This window comes from Mytilus californianus, unplaced genomic scaffold (assembly GCF_021869535.1).
Source record: "Mytilus californianus isolate M0D057914Y unplaced genomic scaffold, xbMytCali1.0.p SCAF_13, whole genome shotgun sequence".
Lineage (NCBI taxonomy): Eukaryota > Metazoa > Mollusca > Bivalvia > Mytilida > Mytilidae > Mytilus > Mytilus californianus.
This window is the reverse complement of record NW_026262615.1, coordinates 8,205,381-8,224,114: the sequence shown is the minus strand read 5'-3', so window position 1 is coordinate 8,224,114 and position 18,734 is coordinate 8,205,381. Positions and strand designations below refer to the sequence as shown.

General features: G+C 32.7%; 1 protein-coding gene across 50 annotated transcripts in view; it reads right to left on the bottom strand.

Annotated features, from left to right (window-relative positions):
- Positions 1 to 18,734, bottom strand: part of LOC127723104 (uncharacterized) — a 268,798-nt gene that overhangs the window by 191,950 nt on the left and 58,114 nt on the right. For all 50 annotated transcript variants that reach the window (XM_052229577.1, XM_052229578.1, XM_052229579.1 and 47 more), the window contains exon 6: positions 4,018 to 4,662. In XM_052229577.1, coding sequence (XP_052085537.1) covers positions 4,018 to 4,662 — 645 coding nt within the window. The remainder of the gene's footprint in view (positions 1 to 4,017; positions 4,663 to 18,734) is intronic.

Genomic DNA, 18,734 nt, shown 5'->3' with positions numbered 1-18,734 from the left:
TGCTTATACAAATTCCTCAACTAACAGGTGGTTTTAAATATTTGGTGCATTTTAAAAATTATTCATTTATGGTAGCCAAAAAGGCCAGACCATATCTGATGCTATAGAAGGCTCACACGACCTAGATCTACACACGAGGAAACTGCCTCAAATACAAGTGGAAGTCTTATGTCACTTTTATATTCCTCCTTTTACTGGGAACACCACTATGACAGGTCTTACTTCTTTTATATAGTAGTTCAAATCATTAATGAGTACTCAATACTTAGTGCGTACTGCCAGACACTGCCTGATACACGTTTTATTCTCTTTGTCACTTTCATATTTAATACAAAACTATTCTTATCTTTATAACAAGTCAGGGTACAACAGAACATGTGACAAGAGAGTATTTTAAAGACCTTGGTAAGTGTCATTTTATTATAGATCTAATTTAAGATATGTCTATTGTTTGTGTCTGTCTGTGGTTCATTAACCAAATGGCCTATACACATGCATTGCATGGTACTACAACAATACCACAATACAACAATACACTATTGTTCATTTCTACTCTATTTCTCCTCAATTAGTTTAATTATGTCAAAAATGTGCTGATTAGGTCACAATGTTTCTTTTTTAGGCCTGTTATAAAATAAAGGTAGTCTGGTTAACTAAGCTTGACAAAGTCTATGCAAGGTTGTCATAATAGATTTTTTTAATTTTGTCACTCAAGAACAAATATTACCTTAATAATGTTCTAAATTAACATGAATAAATATAATTTTTGTCACCTAAATTTTCATACCAACCATAGGCAAGAACAAGGTGTGGGTGACCTTATTCAACCTTCAAAACAACAGACAGACATAATACCAAGTTTTAGCCTGATATACTACAGTACATCGATTCTTCAAGGAGTTTGAGTTCATTTGCAGTAAAATAATATAAATATTTGCGATAAAGGTCATTTATTCAAAATACCATAAAATCATAATAATCTGAATTACATAATCATAATAATCTGGATTACATAATCATGATAATCTGGATTACATAATCATGATAATCAATTTAAGCAATAATAAAAAATCTGATTAAATGACAAAAAATTTGCAAAGGTAGCAAATAAAAACCGCCAAACTCCTCGCGATGGAAAAATTTAATTTGTGGAGACCGCCACCCATTATCTTACTTTAAAAAAGAATCTAGACAACTTTACAAATATGAATGGTTCTGAAGCAAAATTATTGAGTTTAGCTACAGGTTAATTCTCTGGCACTATGAGGGCACATTCTCCTTTAACAAAGCTTGTAAATACTCTTTGTTTAAGCATTCATGTAAAGGGTGCCAGAGGAGACACTGTGAATGTCCTAATGCCTTATGGCCTCAAGGTTATGTAGAAAATGATCAAGATTTCTGCACATTGGACCCATTCAGGACAAGACAGAGACAATGTAGATGTCCTCTCACCTTAAGACATCAACATCATGAAGAAAGTTATAAACATTTCTGCACATATGGTTTGATCCATTATAAATGTCCTAATGGCTTGAGAGCAAAAATATTATGAAGAAAGATTTCTGCACTTATAGTAGGGCCCATTCAGGACTAGCAGAGGCAGATGTCCTCATGCCTTATTATGACACTAACATAAGAAAGAGAGTTATACAGATTCATGTACAGAGACAATGTAAATGTTTATCATGCCTTACAGTTCCAAAATTATGAAGGAAATTATAAATATTTCTGCACAAATGGTTGGGCTCATTCCTGACCATGCAGGGCTTTATTCTTCCATATTTCTTTTTTTTGAAAAAAAAAATCCTGCTGTTATTCCAAAAAATCAGATCTATATAAGCTAGCTGCAGTGTCTTTGTCAAATATCCTGGGAAATTGTGTTTTAACATTTTAACAGAGTTTTTCATCTTTTTTAAACTTATTTGCATTTGTATTACCTGGGAAACTTTGTTTTCTTACTTTTTTCACTGGTTAATGTTATGATTGTCTAAGATCGAGGCAAACACTACATAAATATAATTGTTTTCAAAAGTTATTTACTTTTAACATTGAGTTGTTTGAATTGTTGTAAAATCTACAAAAGTATAGATTACAAACACTTACAAGATTAAACACGTTTTTTATACTGTCAATTCATTGATTTTCATCTGAAACAAATTTTGTGATTTTTTTGGGGTGTGTGTTGGGGGTGGGGGGACCTAAAATTAATCATTTTAGTGAATTTAAAGGAACAAATGTTGAGACTTGAATGAATAAGAAATTCTTAAAATTTTTCATCTCCACAAAAACTAAATACCAATGGTTTTAAATCATTCTAAATCCAGTTTATTCAATTATAATAGCATTAACATTTTTAAAATAGGTAATGTACTACTGTATTGATCCATGTCATAAGGACTATTATAGGTAATGTACTACTGTATTGATCCCATGTCATAAGGACTATTATAGGTAATGTACTACTGTATTGATCCCATGTCATAAGGACTATTATAGGTAATGTACTATTGTATTGATCCATGTCATAAGGACTATTATTGCAGACATATAAAGGGAAATCATTTCCTATATCACATAGGGTAAGCAATGTTCAGAAAGTCACTAGAGTTATCTCCCATATATTTGATTATATAGCAGGAAAGATAACTCTTCTTTTCATTTTTTTGTCTGAATATTGCTCCATAACTCCAATGATTACTCAATATTGCTTCATTATTGTAATAATTACCAGTGGCTGATCCAGGATAGAGCATAGAAGACGTATACATCCTTTTGATAGCCAAACTTTTTTGTTAAATATCATGTTCCTAACTATTTATATGATTTTCAGCATAAAATAGTCCAAAACTTTATCATACACAGTCTAGCTAGGTATACAATATTAATTACAATTATGATTAGTATTCCGTCCCTGATTAGGTTACAGCCTTGAAATAGACTTCTCCATAGGCTTACATGCAAAACACCTGATCTTTGAAGATTTAAAAAAAAAATGCTACACAGAAAAATGTTTTCATGCACATATCATGTATGTAGTAATGTGAAATTGTGATTTAACCCGGAAAAAAAGTTGGTCATGCCACCAAGAATAAACAATTATGAAACCCTGAAGTCAAAACTACTTGTTTCTACTTTATGTTTGCTGTTTTCTATGTTAAATTCAACAATTTCAGGCATTCATAGCCATTTTGTCTCAAGTTTAAAAAAGTGACAGTCATTTCATGTAAAAAAAAACAACTTTAGCCTGGCTTGTACTTACCCAAACATTTCACAGCTATGCGTATAAACTATTTTGTGTGTAATATGTAATTCTTTCTTTTAATTTTCTTCGTGACCCCGCCAAGTTCTAACACATCAAGTATTGCTACATTACTCCAATATTACTCACTTAGTTTTGCTAAATTACTCCAATGTGACCAAGAAAACTGTTTTGTGTCTGACATTATGACTTTAGAACTTGTCTTCAGTTTAAAGAACTAAGATTTATAGAAATCATTGACAATCAATATAACATTCCTGGTGTATCATGTTGCTTCACAGATTGATGAAATATGAATGAAATGACAGACAAAGGACACAAATCAATGAAAGCTAAGACATTTGACTTCATAATTTGAAACAACCACTAAAAAGAGGAAATGTTTCAATATAGCTTTTTTGTGGGCTGATGTGATTTACAGCAATTATCAATCAGTCATAGAGAAAGGTAAATATCAATAAAACTTAAGATACTAGCCTAAAACATATGTCTTTTTGTCTTCATACAAAACATTGAGGAGAAATGGAGATCATTGGTTCTCGAGGCTCAGGGTTGAGGTATGATATGGTACTTACTGTGTACTTGAAAAAACAGAAGTTCTCTAGGCTCAAAGTTGAGGTCTGATATGGTACTTACTATGTACATGAAAGAACAGTGCTTCCAGAGGCTCAGAATTGAGGGATGATATGATACTTACTGTGTACATGAAACAACATTGGTTCTCGAGGCTCAGGTTTGAGGTCTGATATGGTACTTACTGTGTACATGAAAGAACAGGGGTTCTGGAGGTAGATCATTAAACCATTGGAATCTTGGTGTTGCAAACAATGGACCACAATCACTCGGCCAGAATGGTCCATCTTGGTCCCTTTCAACTCCATAACGGTCCTTATATTTCCCATTCTCATTTCTGAAATTATTGCCTTGCCCATTTAAATTGGCAAGAAAACCATGTTTAGTATAAAACTGTCTCTGAATCTGTGTTAATGAAGGATACTTGTCAAAACTCTGACGTAGGTCCTTAACTCCTTCAGATAGACTAGATAGACCAAAGACTCCAGGAAAGTCAGCTTGATTGGATCGTGAGAGTGTGTCCTGGAACACGTAATCTACAGGTGGAGTAGGCTGTATATAATTCATTCTCATTAACCTTTGGACTTGTCTCTTAGCCTGTAAAGCTCGCCATTTTCTGGATTTTAGAACATCACGATTGGTACCGGCTAATCCAAACACGATATGAGAATTAAGTTCATTTAAAGTCTGACTAGATTTACGGTCTTGTCTGTTGATATCTGTCTTCTTAGCACGTTCTAGGGGTGGAGTCTCCAGGGCCTCTCTCACACGCTGTTCTAACTCCTCCTCCATCTGTTGTCTTATTGATTCCCGCCATGATGGGGTTGGATCTGAAAAAAAACAAATATAAGACATATTATCTTCATGAATATGATGGAAATTAGCAGAACAATGCAATGTAAACATAATTTATCAACAATATAGTTGGACTGGATCTGAAAAGAACAAATATTAACATATCATCATATAAAGGGAATGTTAACTCTGTGTCCATGTACTTGTTCTTTCAGACAAAAGTTAAAAAAAAGGTTTAAATGCTTGAGATCCAATTTCTAAATTAAGCTCCAAGTAATATCAAAGAACTTAATTGTTCATGATACAACTTTGCCATCAACAACAGTATCTAAATTTTATAACCAGGCTTTCTAAATTCTAAGGACCCTGATTTGATGTCAGTGTATTTCCTGCAAATTTCAAATGAATATCATTAACAATGTTGTGAAAAACAGCACATTAAATTATTGTTATTGTGTTGTCCTGTTATATTGTAGCATTGACCATTTCTATAGGTAAAATATCTGATTGCTGCTTCAATCAATTGAACATGGCCTCTACAATACTGTATTCCAGAATTGTCAACAATACTTGTACATAAATCTTGTTCAAGCATTGTAAAAACAAGAATGTGTCCATATAGTACACGGATGCCCCACTCCCACTATCATTTTCTATGTTCAGTGGACCGTGAAATTGGAGTCAAAACTCTTAATTTGGCATTAAAATTAGAAAAATCATATCATAGGGAACATGTGTACTAAGTTTCAAGTTGATTGGACTTCAACTTCATCAAAAACTATCTTGACCAAAAATTGTAACCTGAAGCGGACCAGACAGACTGACAGACAAAAGGACGAACGAACCCACAGACCGAAAAACATAATGCCACTAGGGGTTATAATTCATTGATGTGACCATGTGACCATGTGTTTTATTAATAACTTTTAATTCAGTACAGGATTTGTAGAGATAATGGCATCATTTCTTTGGCTTATAATATTGCACAAAAGAACATAGACAAAGCAGATATTAATTATAAATCTGCCACAACAACAGGACACAGATAACAAAAGATGGAAACTGTGCGGCTAATTAAAACATTATTCATTTATTCCTGATAACAAAATCATACTTTATAATAACAGAGGTGGATTCAGGAGGGGGTGCCAGGAGGGACACCCCTCCCCCCCTTTATGAAGCTACATATATGGTTAATACATAGAACTTTTTACTTGTTCCACTATTGACATTGCCTAGTTTGGGAGTCCTTGAACTTTCATGTAGGTTTTTTTTCATTGAAGTAATGTTACTTATTTTGAATGTTTGGATAGAATCAGGGTAATGCATATTTTGGATGTTTAGATAGAATAGTGGTCTTAAACTAATGCAAATTTTGAATGCTAAGGTTGAATAGTGGTTTTGGAGTAATGATCTAAATGTTTGATGTTTAGCTAGAGTTATGGGCCCTGGAGTAATGTTCTAAATGTTTGATGTTTAGCTAGAGTTATGGGCCCTGGAGTAATGTAAACTCAATCACTGTGGCTTAATTTATTTTCATTGGTATAAATTTTTGTGGTTTGAGAAAAATTAGTTTTTTTGAGAGCCTTTTATTGTAATGGTTTCAACATCTACTACATGAATATAAAATTAATCCTGAAATAAGTCATAATGATCACTCAGTTCAAGTTATGGTATCTTACCGTTTCAACAAACGTATCAGCATAAAAAAATCCTAATACATATAGCTAAAATATCCAAACTAAATAAAACCAATTAAGATTGTTGTTATTTCATCCAATTATGAATTCATAATCTATACAGGTGTAATATAACTAACTAAAGTCAATACTACCATCGCCTATTTATTGACCATTTTCTTTATAAAGCAAAAAACAATTCTGTATTGTAATATTAATCCATTAATCTCTTATAAATCCTCAATTGATTGATTAGACGTCATTTCACAAATCAGATTTATTAAATATTCTGTCAATACCTTATGAGAGAAATTAATTTGTGGTAAATCAAAATAATACTTTATTCATGTCGTGCGTCCGAAGTGTTTTTCTGGATTTACCGTCATCAAGAATACTCAAACCCAAAATATTTGACAACCAACGATGTAGAAGACCTAAATAAATGAAGAGCTATAGGACTAAAAGGGACCTTCAAAACAAGTGAAACTGCGAGCTACTGCTCACTGATGATACCCCCAGCCCAAATATGCATTTGTTGTTGAGTGATGAATCTGAAAAAGAATCACACGGTATAGCTGACTTATATAAACCCTGAAACAAAATTTCAGAAATCCTTATGGTGTAGTTCCTGAGAAAGATGCGACGAACAATATTCATGGGACAGACAGACGGACGGATAGATGGACAGATGGACTGACGGACTGATGGATGGACGGACAGACAGAGGTAAAACCGTATACCCCCACGGGGGTATAATTAGTCATGTTCATCTACCATCAACTTTACCTGAGGGAGTTAGAACCTGAATTTCTTAATAATTCCTTAAAAAAAATTTAAGAAAAATTTGTTAAATTACAAAGATATGATTTATTTTCTAGTCCTGTTCAGATTTATGTTTCCTTGGTAGCCTTTATAGCTAGGCTGGTACTGGAATGGTTTTAACAACAATTTTTATTGTTGATTTTGACATTTTCTCAATAAGATGATTTTACTGATATTAAGATTTTATTTCCTGTACAATCACTAAATCTTGTTAACACTGTTTACACATTCAAAAGTCCTTACAATCACTTGTAATTGGATGGTGCGCCGACTGCACACAATCCGTTCTTTTTTTTAAATAAAACTTGTTATGAAAGTAAAATAACACCTGGCTAACAAATGTTGACACATCGTGAAACGACTGTAAAAAAAACTTAAATTAATCTATGGAAATTAATGTAACTAAGTTTTCTTTACTTTGGTGGAATTACTACACAAATTTAAATTTCAATTCCATATTGCAGATTGATCAGCTATTGCTCGATTGTACTGATGAGGTTAACTCTTAGTTTGATATTTGGTTATTTGGAACGGCGCTTTCATATTTCGATAAGTAAGGCTTGTCAAATATTTTATTCCTAGGTGCCAGTTTTTTACAAACAGCTGCATCCATTATGAGGCAAATCCAAGCAGAACTTACTATTAAGGGCCCTTCCCTATTAGCCTCGTCTTAATGGTCCATATATGTAGCCCTGTGTGCTTAAAGTATATATTCACTTTACTTTCTTTATATGACGTATACAGTAACTTCTTTTGAAGTTTCCTCAATAGATTATTATGTGCATGAATTATAAAATTTTACACATTTAAATATTAGAAAGGTCTTGGTAATCAAATAGTTTACTAGAACCTACGGAAGCGTAGCTATAATCCGACAACCCGAAATTCCGACAGTTCAGTAGTCAGACGGTCCGATATACACCCCTAAAGTTATATTGTAATACTGTATTTCACTGTATTATATACATCAGGGTCTTATAAAAGAGTCTAATACAGATTCAGGATGAAAATAAACGTGACCTCTGTTTTGGGGTGGTGGGGAGGGGAGCTGGCAAAACACTAAATTAAGCTTGTAAAACATAACTAATCATCGCTTTGAATTTACACGTTGGGAGTCTTTTGTGGTTAAATGGCATTCATTTATTTTAAGCACGGGCTGGAGCATGATGTTATACTATGCATACCAGTAGTTTTATGTCGAGCTAACTTTCTGCAAAAGAAATTGGAATCAAACACCTAATAACTATATGATTACATGGGCCGTGAAAGTTCAAAACTTCTTAAGCCCATATTCTAATCCCAAAGTTAAGTCTACATATGGCCCAACGCATCGATAGCATATAGCACAATTCATGAGGAGACAAAAATAATACAAAAACATCACTCAATCATCAAACGTTATATGTCTATAGGTATATTTTTTTCAGCAGAGACAAGAAAACGTGATGTCGTATATCCAAATTTTCAAATCATATATGAATTATTGGGAGATAACTCCAGTAAACCTTCTGAATATTGGTGTATGTAATAAAATTAGTATCAATATATCTAGATGTTGATCAATGCATGGGAGATAACTCCAGTAAACCTTCTGAGTTGGTGTATGTAATAAAACTAGTATCAATATTATTAAGATGTTGATCAAGGCATGGGAGATAACTCAAGGATTTTTAGGTCTGAAATTATTTTTTTTAAATATTGTATTCTAATTGTGTAGCTTTGAATTTACAAGATATTCACACTGAGGCCAAAAGATATATACATTTGGATTTTGTGGTTTCTGACAGGATTTTAAAAACATAAAAGTACAGAAGACCAAAACAAAATGTCCATGAGATTAAAATACATATTTGTCCTTGAATCTAATCATTTTACAGCAGTTTTCAAATGAACACAGTAATAAAACCATGATCTTTTTAAAAATGTTTCATACAATAAAAAAATTTGGATGCCAACAGAATCTACTATTTTTTAGAGTTTGTAATAAGAACCACATAAACATTTTACTTGGCCTGATTATATAACACTAGAATTATTTAACTTTAAAATTTAAAATTCAAATTTTTTTTTATTCTTGGCACATTTATATATCATACCAAGATCATATCTAAATACACATCACTTATCTTATAAATTACAGGGATATGTGTCTCAAACAATAGAATTTAATCTTTTTTCTCAAACATAATATATATTATTTGATATAAAATGATCTTTGGAGATGATTAATTATCACTATATTTGTGAAATGAGTTAAAATACAGGGAACACATTTTCTTATACAGTACAGTACATGAAACAGTAGATTAACAAAAGCAATCTTATAAGTAGTTAAAAAATGGCCTTAATTGTTATTGGCTTTGAAGTTTGAACTAGCTTTCAGTATCTGCCAGTACTCTCAGATCTGTATATGTTGTGTCTTTTGTGATTTTGTTATTTTTTTTCGTACTTTGTATCAATTTGATGAGTTAAGCCCTTTTCAACTGATTTATATAGTTTGTTCTAATGTTGTGCTGTTAAACCACTGTCCCAGATTAGGGGGAGGGTTGGGCGCCAGCTAACATATTTAACCCCGCCACATTCTGTATGTGCCTCAGAGCTGTCCAATGTCTGGAGCCTGTTATTCAGTGGTTGTTGTTTGTTGCCGTTTATCCTATTTTTTTGTTTTTTTATTTTGTACATAAATCAGGCCATTAGTTTTCTAGTTTGAACTGTTTTTCATTTGTCATTTCAGGGCATTTTATAGCTTCGATGCCGTATGGGTTTTGCTAATTTAATGGATGAATGCATCAGCAGATCACATTCTATGACCTAGCCTTTATTTTGTTTCAGAATAAGCTGTTTAAATGAAGGATGATTATAGTACATGGAATCTCGGGAGCAGATTGGGTTCTGACAGGTTGGGATACAAACTGTCCATATCTTTAAGGGGGATTTTGGTTTCTTTTTAGTATATCACATTTTTACAGGCCCTTTTTTATCACAAAAAATTATAAATTCCTGGTGCCTAAAAATCCCCATTAAACTTTCTGAAAGACTGGTGTGTACCAATAAAAAGTTTCATCAACAGTCCTACAAAAAGACAAGTCAGAAATTAAATTGTTTTAAATCAAATGTCTGTCCTCTACTAATATTATACAATTGCATTCAATTACCTTCTGAACTGAAAAGTCAAGAAGTAAAGCTTCAAAATTTAATATTTTAAACATACTAAAACTTGGACCATGTGACATCAAAGCCCACTCTATCTTATTAGAGGATATAGTCCCACTTCGCTGTGTTCATACCTATCTATTCCAAGTGTGTTTAATACATGCCTTGATGACACTCAATGCATGTACCCTAAGTTTTAACAACAGCCCACCCCACCAGAATAACCAGTTTTATCCAATTTCAATTTTCCGAGTTCGTATTTGAGCTCAAAATGCACCTTAAACCTGAGAAACATAACAATAAATATCCTCAGGTTGAGGGAACATGCATTAACTTCAAAATTCATGTCATGACCTCTAAAAGTATGGAGAGCCATTGGAGCCATAAATAACCGTAGTTTAGGTAAGAACGTCACTGCATAGTAAGGGTTAATAGAGGATGTCCCACTTCCATGTGTTCATACATATCTATTCCAAGTGTGTTGAATACATGCCTTGGTGACACCAAGTGCATGTACCCTAAATTTTAACACCACAAAAGTTCATTATACATGCAATATTGTGAATATAACTAATTATTTATTACTTGATTTGACTTACCAAACAGAGGATTATTATATTTCCAAATAATTCATACTTTAAACTCGTAGCTTTTAGTCTAGTTTTAATTCAATTAATGGTTTTTTTTTACAATAGTATGTCTGTTAGAGTGTTTAATGTTATACACAGCACTAAATCCTTGAAGTCTGTGGCCTTTCACATAAATATTTTAAGCAAGATTGAATGGTTGAAAAGTGATATTAAAGCTGTTAATTGTTGTTACTATTTACAATCAAAATATAATCAGGTGTAATGAAAACAGACATAAGGAAAAGGTTTCTTGAGGGGAAAGAGTTAGATACCTGAAAGTAAGGGAGAGGTGTCCTGAGGGGGGAAGAGTTAGACACATAAAAGCAAGGGAGCCCCCATGAATTAAAGAAAAAATAACTTAATTGCAAACATTATTTTCAAATAAAGGACATGTTAGTTACATTCAATAAATTATTTGAGAAAACAAAAAAATAAAATTTATTTAAAGTTGGAATCCCTTAAAATGCCCCAGATAATGTTCTCCTAAATACCAAGGTTAAAAAGCATTGAATAGGTATAAAGAAATAAAATAAATATACATTAGACATAGTGCAGTTAAAGAATTGAATGAATTATTTATACAAAAAAATTGTAATTATCTCCCTTTAATTGGAGATAATTTCCCACTTATTTACAGTTCAAGGACTCAATACAACTCAAAGTTAAAGACTTTATGTGTATTCTTAAGATACTGAAAATATAGAAATGTTTGCGAGTTTTTATTTGTTTATTTATTTTATTTATTTACTAAAATGGTGATGGAATATAATTCACAAAAAATAAAAACTCTTTATTTTAAATTTGATAGCATATTTGTAGGCAGCATTTTTTGGAATTGCAATAATTAATTTCGCATTTGTGTCATATTTTTCATGGAAGTAGGACATGTGCTTTAAGCAACATTTGGGTCTTTAAAGATCGATGTAGCATGTGCATTCATAGACCCATTCAGTTTTTTTTATCCTAATTACGATCAACAACCTCACAGCCTTAAACCAATTTGGAAAGTGTATCTATGTCTTCTTTTTCGCGTTTAGCCCATTGCCTGGCATAATCCTTGACTGAATCCATCAGTATTATGAAGTAGTGTTTCCAATTGATGGATCACGATATTTCTGGCCTTTGGATAACACATTTCGAAGAGAAGTGTTTATTGACCAGTAATAACGTGGCCAGTTGAATTATATATGAATGGGGAGATGGCTCATGTGCAATCAGGAGGTTTTGACTAATAAAGTCGTCAATATTGAGATCCTGCAACACGTGTTTGTAATTGAAAATTTTAGTTGCAATTGTTTTGGTATAAGTATAAGAGATGATAGGTACAGACTGGTCTTTAAAGTAAGGAGGGGGGGGTGTATTTTCGGGTGAACTGATTTATGATGAAGGATAACTCGGTAATGGCCATATTCAGATCACCATTCTATAATGTACGGCATTTAGCATATGTATGGCAGAATAAAAAGTCGATACATTATGATTTGTGAGTTGTTGGGTTGGTGTCTTAATGATGTATAACAGACAAGTTTCAACTGTTAAAAAGAAATAAACTCGCAGCAGGCCTTCTAATATAAAAAGATATTAACTACTGCTCAATTATTTGGTTTCAGACTATTGGGGCGTCGGACCAATGGGGTGTCGGAATATCGGGGCTGCCCCAAAAAGATACTTCATATGGTATAGATATGGGGGGAGGGGGGAAGATTATGTACATGGTACACTATTTAAACTACACCATACTTTATGACAGTACAAAGTAGTCAGGCTATCTGGATACTGTGTTGTTCTTTGTTGTTTGTATGTCTCACTCAATGTTTGTTTTCCAAGGATTTTGATGTTAGCGGCTGATGAGGGTTGTTATTTAAATTAAAAAATAAAATTCAATTATACATGTTTCTCAACACTAGGCATCCAGAATAACACAAGGGTCAATATCTATGTTACAGAAAAAAGTCAAGAAAAAATAAATCAGTAAATGTACAAGGGCCAAAATTTCATCACATGTGATAATGAAAATTTGGTATGGCTTTGAACACAGTAACACACCTAAAACTAAATTAAACAATATATACAGATTTAAGATAATTTTTGTCCTACCTGTTTCACTATTTTACCTTGTGAAAATTTTTAAATCCAATGTATATTTTAAACTCCTGGAATGACAAAGATCTGAAAGAAAATTAACCACACTCGGCTAAATAATAGTAAACAAATTTGGATAAAGAAATTTTTGGTTTATCTTTGGACCCTTTTCAACCCATGGCAGATTATGCTAGTAACTGTTTTTATTACTCTGTTTACATAATGATCTTAGACGTATTAAATATACCCCCAGTTTAGCGAGCTTTTAAAAAATTCACACACCTGATCTTAACAATTAATATTCGATTAGATAATGATGGTTTAAACTAAACGTCAAAGTCTGCTCAGTGATTTAAATGTGATTTACATGGAGAAATGACCTCAAGTGGAACAGGTTCATTTAATTCATTTTATTAAGCAGTCATATTTTCTTTAACAACTGTTTCAAAATCATAAAGTACAAGACAGGGGAGGTAACTCTACAGACTCCTGGCTTGGGACAGACACACTAAGAAGATTACTCTACTTGTATAACAGTTTTCTTAAACAGCCAAATTAATATTAAAAAAAAAATATGTATGAACATCCCATAAAAATTGTAAACAGCAATTTATATACGGGAAAATATAGAAAGAAAACAAGAATGTGTCCATAGTACACGGATGCCCCACTCGCACTATCATTTTCTATATTCAGTGGACCGTGAAATTGGGGGTCAAAACTCTAATTTGGCATTACAATTAGAAATTTTTTAAGATCATATCATAGGGAACATGTGTACTAAAAATTTTAACCAAAAACTTTAACCTGAAGCAGGACAGACGGACAGACAGATGAACAAACAGACACACAGACCGAAAAATTACATAATGCCCCTAGGTAGGGCATAAAAAATTAATAAACTGTTGACACAAAGAAAAAAAAACAATTATTTCAGGGGCAATAACTACAAAAAGTTTGGACAGATACATCTTATCATTCTGAACCTTTTTGCAGTTAATTCTTTTAAAGGGATAGTAGCTACGATTTTGACAAAATTATGACCAAGTTTTAAAGCTGCTAAAATCAAAGATATGTACTTTAAATTAACAATAAGATGGGTGGAATTTTTATATAAAGTACAGAAGTGTTAATAACTGATAATTAATATCGTGAAGCGTGCCTTTTCATCTCATTAAATATGCATTTGGTTTACTTCCTGAACTTTGCCGACACAGCGAGTGAGATGACCAAGATATAAATAAATATGAACATGTGCTTTTGTTTTCTTACGTATTTGACAATTTCTTTAGATTAAACGTACATATTTGAAACCATTTATCAAATTATGTAAACAACAAAATATACTAAATGCCTTCATATATTATTCGAACCTAAGGTTCTCCAACAATGGCGATATTATACACTTGTTTTATATTTGTATGACAAAATAATGCCGATAATGTATACACGTGTTTGTGAATAGAATTGTGGCCTTCATGCAGGGTACACCGGAAGAATAATATTAAATTGTAAGAAGTCGATTTTTAATGTCTTCTAAGTTGAGAGATCACTGCTCTTAAATTTATAAAGATATTTTGGGCAATAATGATTTGAACACGTCACAATTTATTTTTCATGTGATCTGGATTCGAAAAGTTCAGAAATATTTTTTACATTTCGCAACCATCGTAATGTCGACTGCTTATACAATGACTTTATCTGTGTGACGGGTGTTTGTAAATGATTCTAATGACCGATCTCATCGCCGTTATTTATTTTCAATTTACAATAACTTGTCTGCACCTCTTTACTGTTTCTTTTTCTCGCAGAAACTGTAAACACACGTTCCATTTCCACGATAACATTCCTCTGTTCGACATTTTCCCTTCGAGGGACAACTTGCGATTGCGCATTGGGAACTGTGTAGTTAAGGTCAACATAGGTCATATGAATAAGGGTTGGCTTAACATCGAATTTTTGTCTGTAGACAAAAATTAAATTCAGGTGTAAAACGTTAAAAAGCTTCTAAATGCTAATTGGAAAGTAATCAGTGATGGTTTTATTCATTCTAAATAAACATTTTGTACAAAATCTGGCATATAGATTAGAAAAATAATTTTAATGAAAATCATAGCTACTATCCGTTTAACCTAGCGCTATAACAGTAAAAATAAACTGTTATCACAGAGATATGTCTCGCCTTTTTGTAATTTTGATAATGCAAATGTTGAAATTAAAATAGCAATACTTTAACATATAAGTTATGCAAATATTCAAAGTCGATGAACCATGACTGACGTAACATGGCTAAACAATCTCCATGGAATGAGATGTGCCAATGCTAATACAACTGCATACCAAATACCATTGACTCATTATAAGTCATTCCCTTTATACAAACCTAAACACAAACATTAACTTGTAAACTATGTAAAAGTTTCAAAGTCAATGAACCATGATCAGGGGTGGGGCTATATAATCTGCCTGGAAACGATACTTGCAAATGCCAATAAATTTGCATACCAAATATCAATGACTTAACATTAGCAGTTCATCTTAAACTGATCTAATCACAAACTATTACATGTAAAGTAAGCAAAAGTTTCAAAGTAAATAGACCATGACTGAGGGGGCAGGGCCAAATAATCTCCATGGAAATAAGATGTGCAAATGCTTATACAACTGAACACCAATTAACATTGGCCTACCACTAATGGTTCCCCTTGAACTGACCTAATCACAAACTAAAACAAGTTAACTTAGCAAAATTTTCAAAGTCTATAGACCATGACTAAGGGGGCGGAGCCAAATAATCTCCATGGAAATGAGATATGCCAATGCTTATACAACTGCATACCAAATATCATTGACCTACCACTAGTGGTTCCCCATAAATTGACCTAATCACAAACTAATACATTGTTGACGCCGCCGCCGACGCCGGAAACAACATACCTTTGTCTCGCTTTTTGACTCCATCAAGGGGAGACAAAAACTGGGAAAAACAGGGAATAATCTACATTTCATGGGTCATTTTCATATAACTGTGGAAAAAAAAGAAGATTTTTCGATTTTTTTGCCATGCCGATCTTTTTTGCATGTTACACTTTTAACCTATAGCTCCTATAGTTTTTAAAATAATGGCAAGAGACTGTCAAAAGAGTTACAAATAAATATTTCAGGGGCAATAACTCCAAATCAGGGATGATACAACTTGACCATTTTTATCCTGTCAGTTTTTTTTATCTAATTGCTATAGTTTTAGAGATTAAGCTGAAACTGTAGTTTGATCCCTAACATCTATTTTTAGACTTGGCGGCCATCTTGGTTGATCAATCTGGAAGAAAATTACAATTTTTATAGATGACATCCTGTGGTGTCAGTCCATTGCACAATTTTTAAGGAAAGGTTCAATTGGAATCTTTGAGAAGCTTTGATACAAATGTTTTTCACTCAATAAGCAAGAATTGAGTTCATAAAACTGATTCCCTCTTATCCTCACATGCCTATCAACCATTCCCTCAGCTATAACTACACTATACTTCACTATATCCAGAATTTGCAGTTCTTACAACTCAGACAACTAGCAGTGGGAAAGCCAGTGACATTGAAGAGTTCTTTCTGGTGGTCACGCGGGAAAGGGGACATAATCTAAAAATTTCGAGGTGGCGCTGTAATCAGCATGTAAACAAAAACATAGCATATGATTCAGACAATAAATTTATCAAAACGACTTATCATCCAAGAGTATTTGCGGTTTAATCTTCATCAGAATAGATTTTGTCACACGACTGCCAAAAATATATTAAAATAAGTGCTTCGTTATTGAAATATGATAAATCAAAAGACTACCTCCGTTGGTTTCCAAAAAACCGCGGGTAATACCCCCGTCTGAAAATAACTGACACAATTGCATCCTAAAGCTTTTCATTGGTTGAGATATAAATAAATGTGACCCAGAAACACATGGGCACATGACTATGTAAAGAATTCCCCGTCACTTCGAGTCTTGTTTACATAATAAATACCTCAACTGGAGGTCAAAATTCAACATTTTTCTAACGTTTTTGGCGTTATTTCATTGCAAAATGGAGCAAATGATGTCAATTTTACCAGTTTTTAACCACGAAATTGATTCAGACAATGAAGTGTGATGATGTTTCCTGGATTTTTAATATGTTTTACATAAAAATGTTGATAGGTTGAAGGCTTTACTCCATCATTTGTTGATTTTTTTCATGTTGCTCAAACTCATTGTTTCAATAATTTTCTGCATTTATTTAATTATTTGTTTAATTATGCTGCAGTGTATAACAAATTTATGTAGTACATTGAAACTAGTTTATTCTATGAATGAATTTTTCCATATAAATGACTTCAGTTGTCTGGAAGGCCTCCCCCCCCCCCCCCCCCCCCCCGCCCTTTTCCCACTTTCAAGAAATTTCAGTTGGGCAAAAAATATTGTCTGAATGAAAAGCTTGCACAAATGCAAAGTGTAAACACTCAGCTAATGTCTGTTTTAAGCCATTTTTTAGTCTAATGATTACAGTCATTCTTTGTTTCTGTAAATATTTACCTGAAATGTGTCAACTTGTCAATTTTAAAAATATTAAAAGTATCAATCAACAAATATTGCCTGCCTGCCACTGTGACATGAAAATCTGATGAGTCAATAATTTTCACTTGATTTTTAGTCTTTGTTCTTATTGTATAAATAAAACTTGACTATGCAAGTGGGAAGTTAACACACAAACATTTGTATTTTGCCTGTCCTTATCAAGGAACCTGTTGTACACTAACCATTCATGTTTAAGTGTGTCTGGGCCCTGGTAACAAATATTTGTCTTTGTGATTTCAAAGTGTGTGCATGTTCTTAAAGAAATGTTTTGAAAAAGTTTAGTGGCCATTCATCAAATTTGTTTTTCTTCCATATATATATAGTAGCTGTATTTATTTTATCATTAGTTCTGGATTTAGAATTTTTATCACATGCTGTTTTATAAGGTCCTTTATACTTGACAAATTGGTTTGCAAATTGTTGAAGGCTAAAACTGTTACCTATAATTATCATCCTCTATCAATTGTCAATTATGTCAATATGGGTTTCTTTTAAAAACAACTTTTCCCAAAAAAAATAGTTCAACCCAGATACATGTATGCTGCTGCTGAAGAAATTAACATTAACAATGGTATTTTTCAAATATAGCATTCATTAATTACACTATTCCTTCATTGAAAATGAAAAAAAATTATTTTAAATTGAATGCATCCAAGGGCTTTCCTGGATTAACCTTCAACAGGTATGCTCAATGCCTAGTACATACAAGTCTGAATACAAGTGAGAGCTATATGACCATTAAGAGCATTAAAAAAGCTATATTGCTTCTGAGGTCTGCTTTGAAGATGGCATATGATCGCTCACTCTGATTTTTGGTGATCCTGTTTTGTTGCGTTGATATTAATTTTTCGACCCACAACTTTTATTTCACACTACCGGGTAATCTTTTTCGAGGTCTATCATGATGGAAATTTTAGGTACTGTAAATTCAGAAAGGATAGCAAAGTTTTTATTACTGCAATAATGTAAGTGGGTGAGTATCTAAATAATAAATTGCATTCTGATACCTTTTAATCTGATTAAAATGCAAATCCTATGTCCAAGCTTATTACAAGAAAACAAAGCTTGGACACAGGATCTATACTTAAATCAGATGCATATATACCATTCCTATATCTGTGTGCTGATTTTTCTGCAAAAGC